General features: G+C 38.9%; 1 protein-coding gene across 1 annotated transcript in view; it reads left to right on the top strand.

Annotated features, from left to right (window-relative positions):
• The window catches only part of HOMER1 (homer scaffold protein 1), an 84,630-nt gene that overhangs the window by 44,377 nt on the left and 21,248 nt on the right, over positions 1 to 19,005 (top strand). Inside the window, exon 6 of the mRNA XM_026035426.1 lies at positions 707 to 849. Within this exon, the coding sequence (XP_025891211.1) occupies positions 707 to 849 (143 nt within the window). The remainder of the gene's footprint in view (positions 1 to 706; positions 850 to 19,005) is intronic.

Here is a 19,005-nt window from a genome sequence, read left to right as displayed (position 1 = left end):
AGAATGAGATACTAATCAATCACAGGAAATAAGCAAAGAGTCTTTGATGGTTAAAACAAAGCAAAGAATCTTTGATGTTAGTGTGATGAGGTGTGATAAAACTGCCCCTTTCCTCCTGCCAGCCATTACCTCCAGCAGAGGAAACTGCATGTGTGTAGGTTCTTTCTTCCAGGCAGAACCTGTGAAGAGCCGAGGGCCCAGCTGAGGCTGACATGTCTTTATAAATGTCTCATGGGAGAAACTGAATGTCCTCAGCAACAGCTCTTCTACTGTTAGCTTTGGCTAATACAAATATTATAGCTAGATCTTGAAATAAATATCAAGATTGCTTGTTTCTCCCTCTTAGAACAGAAATGAAGAGGTAAGAATGCTGGGTGTGAGTGGTTGTCAATCCTTTAGCTGCCTGAGGGCTGAATGTAATATCAGCTAAGAGATAGAGGTCTACAAATTGAGTAAGCAGGAGGCTGGGTACCTACAAATAAATCAGAGGTCAGTTGTGCTTTTAGTGTGATAATCTCATGGTCTAAACTTCTAAGTCATCACATGATAAAATATGAATATAAGACATGCTGGAAAGCTGTGAGTTTCACATTACTTTTGCCAGAAGTCTTTTTGTCTCATCATTTCATGTTAGAGTTTATATGCACATGGACTTTGAGTAGATCAGCTTGTAATTGAAACTTGTTGTTTATTTGTTTTACTCAAGGAATCAGCTGGAGGGGATATTCAGTCTCCTTTAACGCCCGAAAGTATTAATGGAACAGATGATGAGAGAGCAACGCCAGAAGTGACACAGAACTCAGAACCAAGGGCTGAACCAACCCAGAACGCATTGCCATTTACACATAGGTACAGATTCCATTCCCACATCCTGATCAAGTGATACCTGCTTCCTTCCTTGTTAAAGGGACCTTCTTTTATGAGGTAGCTTTCACAAGCCACAAGTAGCACAATTATGAATTAATTTAAAATGAAAAATATAAAGGACTGGCTTTCAGATTATCTGTATAATCTTTTTCTCCACAAAAAATGGCAAAAAAGTTGCTTTTTTAAATATATAATTTATAACACATACAAGGACTTGAACTTTGGTGAGTGCTGGTGTCCCTTTAACAGGAAGCAATATTTAAATGTCTGAGCTCTTAGTGAAGTTAACCACTTCTTTTCAATTTGTTTCAATTCAATTACTTTTGTGGATTTTACTCAAATGATGGATGATACTAGATGTCAGCCTTCCAGTGATGAGTTATGGCGGGATTAGGGACCTTTGTAGCACTTCAGGATCATGTGATTTAAAACAGCATTTTATTAAAAAAAAAAAACCCTGATGGTTGAAAACATTTTTCAACTTTTTTAAAATGTGAGAGAAGGGTAGTTGTACTTCAGAGTGAATTATATTTCATTGCACTAGAAAAGTTGTGCTTCATTGTTTTTCAAGTCTAGGACTCTTTTCTTAATGATACCAATAATGTGTTAAGATCTCTTGCATATGAGATACCACTGAAAGTGGTACACTCTCAATAAAACAGGTTAAGTACTGAGACCATAGAGAGTAACTTCAATATTTAATTAACTACCAAAGCTGGAAACACTTTTTTGATGCATGGTCTTGATTCAGTTTAAATAGAGTTTAAGAGCTCTTGATCAGTGTCTCAAAAGTTGGGGAACTCTAGAACTTGAAAATGTATGAATAATTCACAAAAAACAGAGAGGGAATTGGAATTGTTCAAGAATTCTAATGTTTTATAAGAGAATGTATCTTGGAAGAAATCATTTTCAAATGATAAAGCACAGTTTTGCACTAATTTTTTTTAGCAGAGTGATTGTGTTTATTTTTATACTGCAACTGTTACTAGTGCATCTACTCATGTTGAAGAAATGGTGCTTTGTAAGAGTGCTCTTTGCATGTTGAAGGAATGTTACAAATGTTGCACATCTATCAGTTTTGTAAACATTTCATTTGAACTTGTTTCTGTGCTGGAACTGGTCATTGGTATTTTTGTGAGTTGTGATGAAGTCTGCAAGTCTCTACATTAATAGTGTATAAAAAAATGGATAGCTGCAAGATCTTCCCTCCTTTTATATGTAAATGTTTTCTGATATGCCAATATGGATAACTACACATTGCATTGAGGACTAGATATTCTTTGAGACAGCCCACTTGTAATTTTCATGGTCTAGAATATAGATAAGAAAAATTAGATTTTGCATTTTTCTATGTATTTGATGTATGCACTGGGTATGTTAATTTCTGGTTTATTGTCCTGTTTGGTACCCATACCTACAGTTGATCTTTCGGTGTCAGTGCTACATTTAGAGGGTACCCTTTGAGTGTCAAAAGACTCAAGGTTTTGTCTTGCTATTGGAAAGTACCTCTTTGTCAGTGAGCTATTACTGAGTAAAGAGCAAGTTTCTTTCAGAAACCCATTGACCTCAACTGAATTTTGGCCTAAGTGGAGTTTTTATTACTATAATTAAAGACCTATTGGCCACTCTTCTATTGAAAAACACAACTGAGACTATTTACATACTAGTATTTAATCAATACCACACAGAAAGGACTCTAAAGTGCTTTCTGACAATAGTTATATACACACATACACACACACATACACACACACACATAGAAGAAAGTTCTAGGATGCTAACCCTAGTAGGACTGAGCTAGTCAGGGTTAAATGGACACATTTTTGAAGTGTTCTTGCATAATATTAAGTAGGGCAATTATGTTGCCTACTTAATATTTTAGGCAACTGTGTGGCCTACCACATGAAGGCCTAGGCAATTATGTTGCCTAGTTGCTTGTGCTGTCTGGTAGGGTAGTTAGCCGATTTGCTTGTTTGCTTTTATTAGAAAAATATATATATATATTAATCCCTATACCCAAATCATCAGACTATCTGGGCTTCTCCAAGGATATGGAAGGGCTCATGCTCCACCGTGTGCCTGGCCGTTTGGGTGCCACTGGCTCTCAGCAGCACTCCATGCTTGCTGGGAAGACAGTGCCGTGCTGAACTTTCCCTGGGTGCCTTGTTACTCCTGGCAAGCACTGAGCGCCTTCCTCCTGCACTCAGTGTTTGAGCAGAAGTAACTAGTCAGTGCTCCTGAGCAAGGAGGAGAGGGTTTGGGAAGAGCTTAAATTTTGCTTTCTTCACTTTTTCTCCTGCACCAACAGGAGCAGGCCTCAGTGTAGGCTGCAAATGCAGGGAAGTGGAGCAAGGCTTTGCAGGGCAGCCAGCACCAGGGCTGTGTTCTAGGCTGGGGCAGGGAGAGGTGCACTCTGTGCAAGTGCCACTGTCCCCCACCATGGGGACCTCAGAGACTGCACTGCCTGCTGAGTGAGGCAGCCAGCACAGCTGAGAGCAAGCGCCTCTGAGTGTGGAGCAGATTATATGAGCTGGAAGGGACTGACAGGAGCTAACAAAGTTGGAAATGAGCAGTGTGAATCTACATCTTATTAGTTGGCATCTTTTGTCTGCACGCCTGGAAAATGTTTGATTTTTGGTTATAACGTCCCCTCCCTGGCCAGACATGTTGTCTTGCACAGGCATTCATCCCTGCGCTCTGGCCGTGCAAGTATAGGCAGCTGGGGCATGTGCTGTTTCAGCGAGCTAAGCACAGACTGCTTTGGTGTTTATAAATGGTAAGGAAGCAACTCCATCCAAGAAGTGTTATTTCAGTCACCAGAATTTTGTTGTTAGGACCTTGATTTCTTATTATTTCAGTAAATAATTTTAAGTATTGCTTATAACCTTCTCTAGTAAATATGTACAATCCCATTCATATCCTGTGAGCGTCACAGAGCAACAGTCAGTCTAGTTGCTTCAATTTACCCTTAATTGGAAAGTCTTAAAGCATTTCACAGCAGTGTGACTCGAGCGAACTATTTGAGAGGAAAAGATATTAAGTAGTATTGTGAACATTACTCAGAAAGATAGACTCTTGCAATTAAACCTTTTTTTATTATTATTTTTTTAAATTGTGCTGGTTGATGTTGAATTACTGAGAAATATTACATGATAACTCCCACTTCTTATAATATAGTATACACTGAATACTGCTTGCATTACTAAATATTGCCAGAATAAATGAAAATTAAGAAGAGCCTAAGCCAGGCATTAGAAAGCTTTAAAAATCTTGTTTGAGACTGAGTTTTTTTTCTGAGCAATGATTTGTCCAGGTAGGATTGTTTCTAACAAAAGCTGGTGTATCAAGACCAAGGTTTAAAATAAGGAAGACCTTTAAAACATGAAAAAAGCACAGGCCTTTCCTAACTAACTTTCAGTCCCCACTTTTCCACCTTTTTTTTGGCAAGTGTTGTTGTTTGCTTAGTAGAATAAAAATCTTGATTGTAAAATGGTGTTTCAGGAGGAAAAAAAAGTCGTTCAAATGTTTGTAACCACCTCCGATGTGACCTTTCTTGTAAGTGTAACTTAATACACATTAAGTATGAGCTGGTGCATAGTGTACACTTTCTACTTGTCTGGATAAGCCCAAAGGAAAGATATTCTAAGCTTAATAAGCCTGAGAATATTGTTTACATATTAAAACTGGAGAGTGTATCTGATGAACTCTGCCACTGCTGCTCGGGTTTTTTGGCGACTGTTTGGTCAAGTAATTTTTACAGTCTTAAAAATAAATACATTTGCTTATAACAGGTTTCATACCATTTCTATACACCTTATAAAGTGCTAAATAAATATGGAAAATATGTATCTTCAGAAACAAGACTTAAATATAAGAGAATTCTTTTGGGACAGATCTTGAAAATCTTTGATTTTCTGTCAGCCATGACTTAAACATGTTACTTCATTTCTTTGTGTGATACATAATGGTGTTCCATTTTAACTTAAAACTTGGAATTCTATTACATAGTATTTTGATCAGACAATATATATGTGTGCTCATTGCTTGTTTATTAAAATTCCTATTTTTGTATACAAACAGATTTTTAATATGAATTTTTGACTCATTGCCTTAGTGAAAATGGACTTACTTCAAATTGTTTCTATCTTAGATATTTTATTGTCTAGAAAGCTTACCATTTAATAATGCTGCATGTAAATCTAATGCTGTAACAAAAAAAAAAAAAAAAAAAAAAAATCCAGAATCTTGCTGCTAGTCCATGTTTCTGCACTGAGTTTTCATTAAAGGTTGTATGCAGAAATCTGTTTAGTAGATTTTTCACTTCGTGTACAAGCTTTAATATTTTAGCTATGTTGCAGTAAAGTATTTTTTGGATCATGTTCATTTGTTGTTTTTTCAAAAGAAATTAAGTTGATATCCTTGTAAGGTTTTGGAATTTGAATTCATACTCAGGTCCTAGTAACTGGTAATTCTATATAGTGTTTATATATATATGTATGTATATATACCTTTTTTTTTTTTCTAATGCTGTTTAACACGATTAGCTTTGGGTTGGAGGAGACCTCAGGAGGTCTCTAGTTCTAGATGACCTCTTGCAGCAGGTCAGCAGTGAGAGCAGATCAGGTCACTCGAGGCTTTATTTTGGAACAACAGACTGATAAAGACAGATTTTTTTCAAAAATGATTTCTCTATAACATGAAAGATGAAAATAATATTTTTCAAATTATATATTAATATTTTTAGACATGCTAGAAAAACTCTAGTAAATGCACTTATTTGGCAGAGAAAGGCATACTTAGAAAGGTGACTTGTTCCCCCATCAAAGCACGGGTTAATGCACAAAGAACTGGGTAGTGGACAGCAGCTTCAGAGCAGCCTTGGCCTCCCCTCAGCCAGGACTTGCGTAATGCTGTGAAGGTTTCAGCTCTGTGCTCCAGCAGTAGATACTGGGCTGGTCTCACAAAGGGGTCTGGTGTCCCCTCGTTCTGTGACCCAGTTCCCGTTGCTGTGCACCTTTGCTTAGGCTGCCGCCACGTAGCTATTGATAGGTGCTAATAGATACTGACTTGTTAGTTAAATGTTCTTGTGTCTCGATTGTGACAGTTTTTGTCAGTTCTGTGAGGAATCTTTGCAACAGGTAGTGAGCCAATACCTGTTTTCAAACCAGGAATGTGTCAAACACTGTGAAAGAGCTCATGCTGTAACACAAGATCTCTCTAGATATGGTGGAAAGATGGAGAAAGACTCATATTTCTCATGGAAGAGTGGTTATGGATAAGTGCTGCAAAGCTCTTTAAGATGAAGCAGCTCTGCGATTGATAGAGCTATTTTTAAAGGCTGTGGGAATGAATGAGAGCCAAAACTAAAAATAGCTGAACACTTAAGAGAATAATTACTCTATCTCCCTTGTGCATCTAAGCACGTTCTCGTTTGGAGCATCTGAATTACCTACTTCCCGCTGTTTATTTAGCCAGAACTCCAAGGGGTAATTCAGGCCGTTGAGCTGTGTATTTGAAATCAGATGATGTAAATACCTTCCTCAGGGAAGACCGAGCACTCTTCCAACATGTCTGTCAAGTACATTCTTAGAAGAACAACACAATCCTTACCTAACCTGCATTAATAAAAGGGGAGGAAAAAAAATAACCAAAGTGGGAAGGTGGGACTTTAATTCTCCTGTTTAATCACGTGAGAATAAAAAGAAAGGGTTGTAAAATAAAAAGGAATAAACTCATTTTCTGAAAGTGTATATCCATTTTCTCCAGGTAATCGAAAAACTGGATGACTTTAAAAGATTTTCGGATAGAACTTCAGTAACCGGCTCTCTAAAATGGGACGTGTGATACTTAATTCTTTATTTTACTGATTGCTTGTCCTAACTCAGTCATGAATTTATTAGGCATTTTCATCAAACTTGTTCTCTGAAATGTGTTACTTTTAGGAAATTGCTCTTAATACATAGTGACTTCTTTTGTTGTTTTGAGGCATTAGTGGAAGAGCTTTGCGTAGTCAAGATTGTAGATTGGTTATACTTGTTCTTGCCTATTCTTTTTATTCTAGATATTTCTAGAAAACTAGTTATGAACTCTTTTTTCTATTGTAAATTTTGATATGTGTGTATGCTTGTTTTAGTTTGTGAGCAGCATCTGTGAGGTTTTTCTGTGGGGTGATTTGCGTACATATATTTAGAATATCCAGTTTGGTGATTTTTTTTTGGCTCAGAAATGCAAGAATTTATATTGTAGGAGATCTTATGTAGACAGTTGACACGTTCTGTGTTTTTTACTCATTTTTCCATCTTTCAGTCTAGCATTTATGAGACTTCTCATAGAAAAGCCTTTTAACTAGTGAGTAGAGTTCAGCTGCAGACCGAACTTTCCCAGGACAGCATGAAGTCCGAGGTGTTGTCTTTAATGAAGCAGAGGTTGATCTGTGGCAGAGTGTAAGTGAAGGTAGGTCAGTGTTTGCAGCTGTCAGGTATCTTTTCTAGGAATGTATTTTGAAACCTCAATTTTTTAAAACTGAGGTCTCATTAGTTTCAAAGTGAACAGACACTAACGAAATGCTGCAGGTCCCTGTGTACTGTGCTCCAGATAAAATAACCCAATCAAAAATTTTAAGGGGAAATAAGCACTTTATGGAATTGCTATTTTTAGATCATCTGTGGAAAGACTTTATATTTTAAAAGTACAAATGTTCTGTCTTGTTTGGATTGGAAGACTCAGTACCTTGTTAAGTACTTTACAGCCATCCATTTAAAATGTATTATTTATGGAAATAAAAAGCCAAAAACCTGAAGTTACTGGGGAAAAAAGCCAAAAAGCACTATTGATCCTGCTAGTCCTAAGTGAATATTTTGACAGTCATGGTTTGTGAAGAGTGTGAAGAACAAAGAGGATGTTTTACAGGTCAGGTAGAAACACTTCTAACAAAGTCTGATAAGTCGAACTTCCCTGTCTCCTCGTGGTTCGTTAGGGATGTTGGTCAGTGAGAGCATTTCACAACCAGGGTCCAGGAACCATTCACACTCTTACCTTCATTTTGGGCTTTATTCCCCATGAGGAGATGGGGAGATTTCTTCAGCATTGAATTTTGACTTTTTACAATAAGATTTTCCTATTGCAATCTGTTCTGCAGATAACAATACTGCCCAGTTTGTACCCATCTGCACACAAGATTTACCTCTCTCCAGAGACAGACCTGACCACTTTGTCTCAATAGCCAGTTATAAATATAATCTTCTAAAAGTTTAGAAGATTAAAAATTTCTATTAACTTGTATCCACTTTAGGGACTTACACGCTTATTTTTGTCAACACAAAATATAGCATTTATATAACTTTGGTAGACAAACACTAAAAAAAACTTCTCAGACTTGCTCATTTACTGTTTCCTATATCCATACAGGCTTTGTAGTCATGGTCTGCTTCTGTGAAACAGGAGAAGAGTGTAGGCCCATGTTTCAAGCTACCCATTCCCGTCCCTGTAGCTATTATTGAAATGGAGCACACAATTCTAAAAGAAAATGGAAGAGATTTGAAATTTTATGGCCTACAGGTCACTTTTAAGTATCCTGCAGAACAATTTGCATTGCTGTCTTTCAGTTCTTTTCTTATTTATGGTACTTATCTCAAAGTTCAAAGGTTGTCAGCTCTAGATTTTGTAAAATTGGTGTACAGAACAGGAATGAACATGTGTAACTTTTAGCAGTGATTGTAGTCATGGGGAAAAAACCTTCTGTCATACCCCTTACAAGTACAGGAAAATGAACCTGTACTGAACACTTTACATGCTGAAAAACAGCTTAAAAAAAACCAGAAAATTATTAAAAACTATTCCATAGTTCAGATAACCAAAGTGTGTTTGTCTGCTGAAGAGACCTTTCCAACTGTCCAACTGGTCAGTACTTGTATAACATCATCCATATGTCGGGAATCTACTGAGATGGCAAGAATTCTAATGAAGTGTTCTGAAATAAAGAAGCTATTATAAAAAGGAAAATTATTTTTTTAATAAATAATTTTATAACCATAAGCCGATAGGGGTAACATTTGTCATTCGGTTCACCATACTTGCTTCATGTTCTAGGTAACAAAAAATGTAAATGCCACCTCTCTTAAACACTGTTGTTTGGTGGCATTAAACATTGTTTTTCATTGGAGTTTAAAAAAAAAAAAAGCAGGTTAGTATTCGGGCAGACCATTCAATCTAAGAATCTTAAGAATAGGCATGACTTAATGTAGCTGCCTGGAATCTGGGAAATTAAATTTCTTCATGTCTTTTTCTCTCTGGTTATGGTTGCGCACGTATGTGTAAAGATAGAGAAACCCCCTTCTGAAATCTTTTTTATGTTATGCGACTATAGTTTTGCAGCCTTCTGGAATGCCCGATGATAAACATACAAGTGTAGTGGCAACATTAATGACTAAATAGTTTTTCTTGAAGCAGTATGAAACTTATTTTTCCATAACTTCTGAGAATACAAATAAAAATACCTTCAGTCTAACAATTCACCTTGGAGGTGAAGCGATCAATTTAATTTATGTATTTGTGTCTTCCTCTGGTCTTTTCTCTGTTATTTTCTTAACTGTCCCCTGTCCTTGGGGAAATGGAACACTCTGGAAGCAGAAAACAGTTTGTCTAGCACCATCCTCTGCAGCAATTTAAGCCTAAGACCTTGTTACTTGTTTTATTCTTGTTGGCATCTGTAAGGACACTGTTAGCTATATGGCAAGGGAATCTCACCTCAGTTACATATACCTTAAGCCACGGTGTGTTTCCACATTTGATCATTGTGAATTATTAATTGTGGATTCGGCTAAAACAGGCAAGATAGTTTCAGAGAGAAATATTTTTTCAGTTGTGAAATACTTTGGGTTGTGTTAATGAAGCCTGTATGGACTTACAAATTTAATCAATTAGATAGCTGTCTCCCTGGAGATTGACTATAAAAGAGCAAACAATAGCTGGCGAGAAGTATTTAAGTTATGGATACTTTTTCTGTTGGAGGTGTAAGATATATGTTCAGCTGTGCCAAGTTCTGTGTGGTGTGGAGAAAGCAGCAACAGTGAGCTGAGGAAATAGCTGCAACTCTTGATCCTTTGGTGCCCTAGCTAAAGCTTAACTAGGACGTGTAGCTTGAGCAGGTGTATGATTTGGAGAAAGGAGGAGGGAAAAAAGGCTAGGGGAGGGGATAATTCCTTGGAGAATGCGTGGCCTGCGTTCTCTCAGGGAGAAAAGATAAACTGTTCTATTCATGTGAAGCTGAGCTTCAAAACATGCTGAGGGGCTTCCACAGCACCTTTGGCCTTCAGTGGGCACCTAAAATGAATCAGATGCCTGACCATATGAAGATACTTGTTTCTCTTAAATTTTTAATGTCTAAACATGGGGAACATGGATTTCGTCCACCAAGCCATCTTTATCAGGTCCAGCATGAAAGAGTGCGTTGTAGCAGCATATGGTTCAGAGTTGTGCTCTTCCTTTTCTGTGGAGGAGCCCAGCACCACATCCTCTGGCTTCCTGTCGCCCTGCAGTGGCTCCCTGTCTGCTCTCACTCATCCTGCTCTCCTGGTGATGGTTTGTTTCAAGATAGCTTAAGTCTCCTAAAGAAGAAAGTAAAAATTAATGGATAGAACTCCACGGCCTCTTTATTATAAGCAATTTCAGTGCATCAGAATGCACATATATAAAACATTCAGGCTTTGCCCATGTAGCAGTTGGGATACTGACCATAATCATGGCAGGAGGGCTGTCGTGTTGAATCATTCTGTCTGAGACTGACCTAGGCAGTCACCTTGCAGTGGAAGTTCAATAGCACCCTTCTTCCTGCACACTTGGAGATTTGGGGCAGAAACATATTTAAGGATAGAGGCAGAATACCTTATCTGTCAAAAATAGAAGTGCTCGATATATCATACTCTTATTGAGGGAACAGTTAGCTTGAATAAAATGTGAAATACAGCTAAATGGAGACCAGCAGCTGTAACTTTCTATCTATGTTATGATTTAAGGGAGGTTTCAAGTACCCATAGTGGCAGGTCTTTTAAATGCCTTCTCTGGCCATCTCTGCCATCTCTGTAGATGCCACCAACAATTTTTAGTACTGACAGAAAGTAATTTGTGTTGATCAATGTCTTGAACATATAGCAGGGGTCTTTACTGAGATGAAATCAAGCTGCTGAATAGAATATAGGTGGCGTGGACAACTGTTAATCCATAAGCATTGTCGGAGGATAGCAGTGATATTGAACAGTCATCTAGTTTTGTCGGTAATGAATTGAGTTAGCGCAAATCAACAGTAAAGTAGAATATGAGAGATCTTGTTTTTTTTATCAACTCATATGCTACTTGTCAAATTCAAGAAGTCATTTCATTGAATCAATATGATTTAGGAAATAAAAACCTCTACTAAAACTGAGTTGTGCTTCATGTTTCCAATAAGCTATTCAACTATGGTTTGTCAAAAAAAAAAAAAGTAATTCTGACTTTTTTTCCCTTCCTAAAGTGAGATTGTGTATTATAGAATAAGCTGTGGATTGTCTCAAGCCAATCCTTTTTCTATGTAGGAAATTCATTTTTGAATTGGTTTGAATTTCAAGAGGATGACTAAAATAGCTTCCTACACTCACAGACTGTCATCTAATAGGTCACCGTATAAGACTGAGATTTTTGCATTCACATTATTTAGAAAATAATCTGAGAATTTAAACTAATGCAGTTACAGAAGAGCACTGTTTATGATCTCCTTTTTATACTTGCCAAAGATTTTATTCCTGTTATTTACTTTAGCACTTCAGCATGCTGGGCCTTATATTCAGTATGGTGGGAGGCTCAGGAAAGCTGACTTTTTGATGTCTTGGCATCACACAGTTTTCCCTTCTCTTTTCCTATGCTAGATGCCATTCATGTAAGTGAAACAGGGATAACCACGCTAGAGAATAAACAGTCAGTTAACAGGGACTGACTAACTAACACTGACTAACAGTGGTCAGTTAGTGGTCCGTAGGCATAGCCTTGGAAGGGGACAGGAACTTGCCGTCCATTCTGCTCCCTGTGAAATCGTAGCTTACCGCTCATGAAGCTGTTTCCTATTTGCATCCCAGTTGGATTTGTGTTGAGTTACTTAAACTCTAAGGAGACTTTATAGTCTTCTTTGAAATCGTTGTTTCGATTAAGTGTTGAATTCAGAAGAGGTGGTTCTCTGAGTCTTCTAAAACTTACATCTGAATTATGAGACAAATTATCTGACCCAGGCTGGCTTCCTTCAAGCTCTTCTCAGAATCATTTAGAACGCACAGTTAGTCTCGACTAAGAGCTTGCAACTACCAGTGAATGAAGATGCCATGATCAGTTTTTTCTAGATCAGAGATTGTGTTGTTTTGGGTTGGTTTTGTTCTAGTTTTTGTTTGTGTGGCTGGTGTTTAAGGGGAGATAGAAGAACTTGCTTAGGGCTGGTTTCCTCAGCGTTCACCTGAGAAAATAGGTTATAGAAAAAGGTCCAGTTTCAGGGACTGGAGCTCATAATTTCTCTTGTTTTGCCTTTTTAAAAATTTTGCCTCTTAAAGTCAATGTCTTGACTTTAAGACAAGCATAAGAAATTCAACCTTTTCCCCTGAGATTCAGATTTTCTTTAAACAAAGAAAATTTAATATTTCTGTTCTATTAAAAAACAGAAGTGGAAAACAACAGAAGTGGCAATATTCACTAATAATTATTGCAACTCACTAGCAAGTTTTTTAACTACATAGACACAGTGTGTGAATTATGGTGATCTTAGAGTTCATTCAATATAATGCCTGGTCCTTAAAGTGCCTCTGATAGCTCAGTAGATGATCTCATTTGGGCTTTATATTTAGGCTATTGACTCTAAGTAATTGTATGGTTATCATAGGAGATAAATGAAGCTTAATTAAATTTGCTATGATCTCGCATAGCTTCTGCTTCCTTAATGGAACAAAATTATATTGTAGTCAGCATGTGAACTGACAATTGAACCTCTCCACTAACTGTGCAATTAATGTGTGTCATTGTATTTACTGGCATAAGCAAATTGACAGCCGTAATGCGACAATGAATAGCACCACAACTGTTATTTGATGTTATAGCATAACATAATCTAATGTACCAGCTGAGCTCGGGCCAGCGAGTAATCAGTCAAGATCTTTATCCAACTGTCTGTCCAGATATTTTGTAGGTCCTTCTACAGAATGTCTTTCTGTTTTTCATCTTGGAGTTGTAAGACCCCATAACTGTACTAACTGTTCTGCTAAATTCAGTATTTGTTACTATAGTAAAATGGGAACCAGGCACTAGGGAATCTTGGAGGTTTACAGAGATATTACAAGATATCTTAGACTCAAACGCACATCTAAAACACTTGCAAATCTTCCACTTCTAGCTGGTCACAATACTTGCTGTCATTAGCAGAAGTGCAAGGCGATTCTGCCAAGGTTGAGCTGTGATAAATACCTAGAAATGCAGGTGGAGACTTGGCCAGGGAATCTCAGCCCTGTGCATGTGGCATGTGCCCAATCTGTGGCGGGAGAGGGGACAGCACTGCCCACCCTTCCCCTCGGCCCCATCCCTGCAGCACCCGTGCTCTGCGCCACGATCCCAACTCCTGCGCAGCTGTGCCCTGAGCTTCCTTCCCCGCTGCTCCCCACAGCATTGAGCTGCCATTGCAACAGTCTTGCTGTATGACTAAATGAAACAGGCCAAGGCCCATGGCTGGAACTACATCCACCTGCTCTAGCAATGGCATTCAATCTCTTTGGGGCTCACTTCATGCCCCTAAGACATGTAGAGTTCTTTTCCAGTTGCAGACATCTGCAATGGTGTGAGGGTGGCGTTGTCACCTGCGAGAGCGGTATCCTCCTGGCATGAAAGTGTGGATGCCCACTGCATGGGCCAGGCTTTTTCAGGTGGGCATGGCAGCTTGTGGAAGCCCTGAAAGGGTGATGGTGGAAGGCTGCGTAGATGGCAGCAAGCTCTGTGTATGTTTTATCCTGTGAACAGTGTTTGGGCCTGTCTTAGATGGCTGACGTAGACTAGAGCAATCTTGGCGGGGCGGGTGGTAAGTGCCTGGGGCGGGTGGCCGGATTCTCAGGGCGCTTCAGCCCTACTTTGCTTGACAGAGGGCTTGTCACTGGGAACAGAGCTCCAGCGCCAAGCAGCTTGCTGGGCAGGCTGCTTCTGGGCAACTGTCCCTCACAAGAAGAATTTAATTCCCTCTCTGTTCCTCAGTGACAGGCTTCCATATATTGGAAAGTTCTCTATGTAGTGATTTCTGTGAGCCGTGAACTAAGGCTGTTTTCTGAAGTTGGAAACAACTTTCTGAGAGTTGGTTTAGGCACTGATGATATAGCTACCTCTTTATGTAGCATATAGTGTGTGGTCTGCCACACACTGGGAAGAGTTTGTATCCTTATTAAGTCTCTTTGGCTGGCCTCATCCCTCAAGTTCCTAGTGCAAGGATTTTGACCCTATCTCAGTGAGCTGATAATCAAAGCGTAAGAAAAGATGTATCTAATAACACAGTTCTCTAAAACAGATCTATGGACAGGAGGATTATCCTGTTTACAGGCTGCGTGTGGACTCTAAATGATTCAAAATCTGAGGTCATGGTCAAACTGAAAGGCTAAATGCCAAAGAAACATTACATGTGTGAAACAGCACAGAAGAGATCCCTGTAAAGACTCCGTCAGCACCCCTGCTCCAAACTCTACAGGAAAGGCCTTCTGCCCATCCTGCCTGTACTCTGGCATCAGAATTAGAGGTTCAAGCTTGATGTAGCTCTGAGCTCAGCGAAGGGCTGTGCCAAAAAGTCATATCATGAAATGGGATAAACTTCCAGTGCTTGTAAAGAGCAGTAGGCCCTCAGCTCATGCTCTCATCAGCGATGTCAGTGTGCCTTTTCGGTAGGGGTGAGTGTCTCTTGTATTAGTGTCCTCCCTTCAAGTGGGCTGTGCTTCCAGAGCCTCCTTCATCTTTTTTTTGCTATGATCAAATCTGTCATTTAAGCTGCGTACATTATTCCCTCTGAAGAGCTTGATTTACAACTATTTTTCCCTGGGTTTGTGCTGATGTAACTCCACTGAGATCATGTAGATATTCCTTATCCCAAAGGAAAGAAAAGATCTTTCATGCTCAGTTAATGTTCCTACTTCTCTCCCCAGGGGAGCTATCCTCCTTTGCTAAAAATTCTTTTGAATACTCTAATTAAGGATAAGGATCTCTTGGAATATTAATTATTTTTTCATTGGCCTTGCTCAAAATATTTAACTCAAAGCAATTTCCTGGTAATTATCTCTTGATTATAACTTGGAGGGGACTTCCTCCTTTTTTACAAAAAATCCAATTTATCCAAACTTTAGTTAATGCCCAGTATGACATCCTTTTGCCTGTGTCCAGTTAATCACAATTACAGATAAAAAGAGATAAGCAGTAGCCACCAAGAGGTAATTTTTCTTTGTAAAATTTCCTTATTGTAAAAGCTGTTATTTTACCATCATTCTCCCTTTTTTCCTGGTCCTTTACTTGAGTTATCTGAGTATTCTGCAGATGTTTACCCCTCATGCACATAAGCTTAGAGTCTTTTGACTGCTTGAGTCCGTTGGGCCTGTACAAGCAGACAGTTTTGTACAAAAGCAAAAATAGCAGCAACAACTCAGGACTTCTTTCCTAACCTTTCCAGGAAAAGTGAGATGGGATCTGATGGCTACCCAATCCACTGCTCCTTTTTGCATTCTTACTCTAGGCTTCCAAATTAGGAGAATTAAACAAAACCTTTTTCTTCTTTATTGCAGAGAAGGACTAAACAAATTCAGTTTTGTGCCCAAGGGCATGTGATACTTTGGACTGACTACAGGAAAAACTCTGAAACCGTCATGTTTAAATTCTTGCTGTCATGAGTTGATTTTTTTTATTTTAATAGTCACAGTAATTTTTTTCTTAGCGTGAGTGAGAGAGGAAGCATCTTGTGAGTCTTCAGAATAACTGGAGGGATGCAGCAGTCATCCTCTGTACCAAGAGAATGATCATTTCTAATGGCGCAGTCACGTCACTTGGACGTAGACAATAAGAATCGTGGCCCATTGCTGCATTCTCACTGTCCCAGCCTGGGGACTCAGTGTGATCTGAAGCTTTTGGTATTACCTTCAAAACCACCCTGTGAAAGCACTGCTGTAAGAATAAGTTTTCATTATTTCAGCCAGGAACAATATCCAGTTTCAAGCCCATGTGGAAGAGCGCTTTCGTGGCTTTGTTTCATATGGAGCACTCTATAAAGATCTTGTGCAGAATTCATTCCCTGATCCACCTAGGAGTTCTATATGAACCTAAATTATTGTGGAGGGAAAAAAAAAGACAAAAACAAAAAACACCCTCCTCTGGGTATGCTAGAGCTCTCTTGATACTAAGATAATGGAATCCAATCATTGGCCATCCCCTTTGTGCCCCCTTAAGCTTGGGGAGGAGCTGCTCGGTGAGGCTCACCAGGAGGAGCCCCAGCAGGGCTCACCCCGAGCAGCCCCTGCATTGTCACCAGCTGGCTGGCAGCCGCTCCCATGCGGTGACAGCACTCATGCCACCAGCTACCGCCGCGTTGCTGCTGTTTGTCATGTGTGCAGTGGCCCCCAGGAGCTGCCCCGTTCACACGTGTCAAGCCATATGGATTCAGTTACTGCAGCAGGCGCCAAATGTTGTAGAGAAGCCCGCCCCTCTCTTGTTCAGCTGAGCTGTTCCTTTCTGCCGTCCCAAGCTAGTACTGGTAATACTGCTCACCAGTTACCTGCAGTGCAGAGCACGACAGCGCTTGAAGAATTTGCTCTTGGGTAACTGTAAGTCTCTGCAACTGCAGCTACCGTAGAGTTCAGTTGAAAATTGATGCCATTCTTAAGCAGCAATTTTTATTCAATCCAATATTAAAAACATACAAAATTAATAAAGCATAATTCTGCACATAATTTATTTCTGTAAGTCTGAAAGTAAACGTAAAACATCTTTTCTATTATTTGTATAACATGTAATCTAGGAAGCTGGATAAGTTACTGATTCTACTTCAAAGAATAGAAATTCTCTCTTGATTGGGACTGTTTTTGTTTCTTTATTTTGTGAGGGCCTTTTCTGAAATAACTTCTATCTAAATGCAGTTCATTAATGTGTGCCCCTCAGCCCCTCCTTTGCAAGTCTTCTCTAACTGTGACTGGAGCTTTTAGGATTAATTTTCGTTAAGTGACCTACTTTGCCCAGGAAGATAATCATGCATTTATAGCCTCTGGCACTCTATTCAGGTCACAGATGGACAGATAGCAAAGCCATTCCTCAGTGACTTGCTGCAGTTGTAGCTAATGGCCAGTGGGAATGACGACAGGCTCCATGTTAAGTGGTCAGAATGCCTAAAAATATGGGAAATCACTGAATTCTCCTTTACCTTTAAGAGGCTGCCACAGTTAAGTCATAGGATGCCAGCAAGCAGTTGGTCTAAGAGTGTTTTTCATTAGTGATTGAAGTACTCTCACAGGTGTTAAATATCTAAATATATATATATATATTTTTTGAATCCTTTGCCTTGGAAATGGAGCACCATACAGTGTTCAGACTAAACACATTCGATATTTAATCCCTACTAAATGCCATGATCTATGGCAAAGATCTGAGATTTTGGGAGGCTTTCCCAAAATTTTTTGGGAGCTTGGGAGGTGAGCTCTTGCTCGCTAGCAAGTTAGGATCCTCTATGTATAGGTGGTATTCTAAAGGTAACTTTACAAGCTATCGACATGACCTAAACCTCTGGAATGGAAGCATTTTTTGGTAAACCATTATCAGTTAGTTCAATAAAACTTGTATTTTGCTGTTCTCTCTCACAAGTTCCTTTTCTCTCTTCTATTTGTCTTACTATAATGTATTGTGCCTGTGTGAAAAGCAACTTGCTACTTATTTTCAGACATTCAGAAGTTTCACGAAGGAAATGGCCAGGCTTTGTATTACGTTTTGATGTATTTTTTTAAAAAAGCAGTAGAATTTTCATGCTTGGAAACAGGCAAGAAGCAGAAGTGCTAAGAAAGTTTCTACTTTGAAAGACATCTGGAAATCTGAAGCACATGAGGCAGCCAGTGACGTTGCTTTTGGCGAGTCTGAAGAAATAAGTATTAAAATTGTGATGTTGCCAGCGAAGAAGTGCACTATTTTCAAAACAAAGTATAGTTTGAACTCTTATGCTTCAGGATTCAAAATGTATGTGTCCTCGTGTCTCTTATTTATACATACAGCTCTGCTTTTTGCCCCGTGGTGTAAACCTGAAAGGTGTCCTGGTAGAAATTGTGTTGCAGTTTGGATCACTTTGATTACTGAGTAAATCACTTTAAGACAAATAATCTCACAACACATTAAGGATGGTTGTTTGTCAATTAGATAGTTCGTTGCCACTTTTAAGACAATCTGACAGAACTCCCTATTTCTTGTGGCAAAATCTAATGCTTTGAAGGTAAAGTGGATTCCTGTTAATAAAAAGCTTTTGCTTTTAGTAAAAGTAATTTCCTTTTAAGAAAAACCTTTCAAATGTGAATTAAGCAAAAGCAAAAGTCCCCAGGAACTGTAATGCAGCCATGTCATGATCAAAATCCTAGCCCATAGGATGGTGGTTGTGGGCTCTCTAAATTCTCCACGCCTGTGTTTTCAGTTTCTGAATTTGTGCAGTTCTTGCTCTGGGTGTTAGCCCTGGTATTTTCATGCCTGAAGGAGAACTCATTTTACCAAAAGCATGGGTTTCTGGGGCTGCCTGAAAATTTGAACCAGCTTGGCACTGTCTGTAGGGGTAGGCATAAATGCAGATGCTTTCTGCATGGCTTAAGAACAGCCTGCTGTAGGTGTCCTTTTTACCTGTTCCAAAACTAATTTAAATCAAAGTATGACCAGTTTTAACCAAAAGAATCCATGAAGCAAAACTTAGGGTTTTTTTTTTTCTTTTTAAACTTTATCTGGAATAGTTGTGGACAGATTAAAATAAAGCATCCCAGCACTGTTACTTTCTGTGCACAATCTTGCCTTTGAGGGACGTTTTCTGTCAACTGAGTGTGTGCCATGAGTTAAGATAAACCCCATATTTTGTGTGACAGTACTTGGAGGGTGCCATTCCAC

Source organism: Nothoprocta perdicaria, unplaced genomic scaffold (genome assembly GCF_003342845.1).
Source record: "Nothoprocta perdicaria isolate Ctin4 unplaced genomic scaffold, notPer1 scaffold_1, whole genome shotgun sequence".
Lineage (NCBI taxonomy): Eukaryota > Metazoa > Chordata > Aves > Tinamiformes > Tinamidae > Nothoprocta > Nothoprocta perdicaria.
Note: the sequence above shows the minus strand (reverse complement) of the source record. Positions and strands in the feature narration are given on the sequence as shown.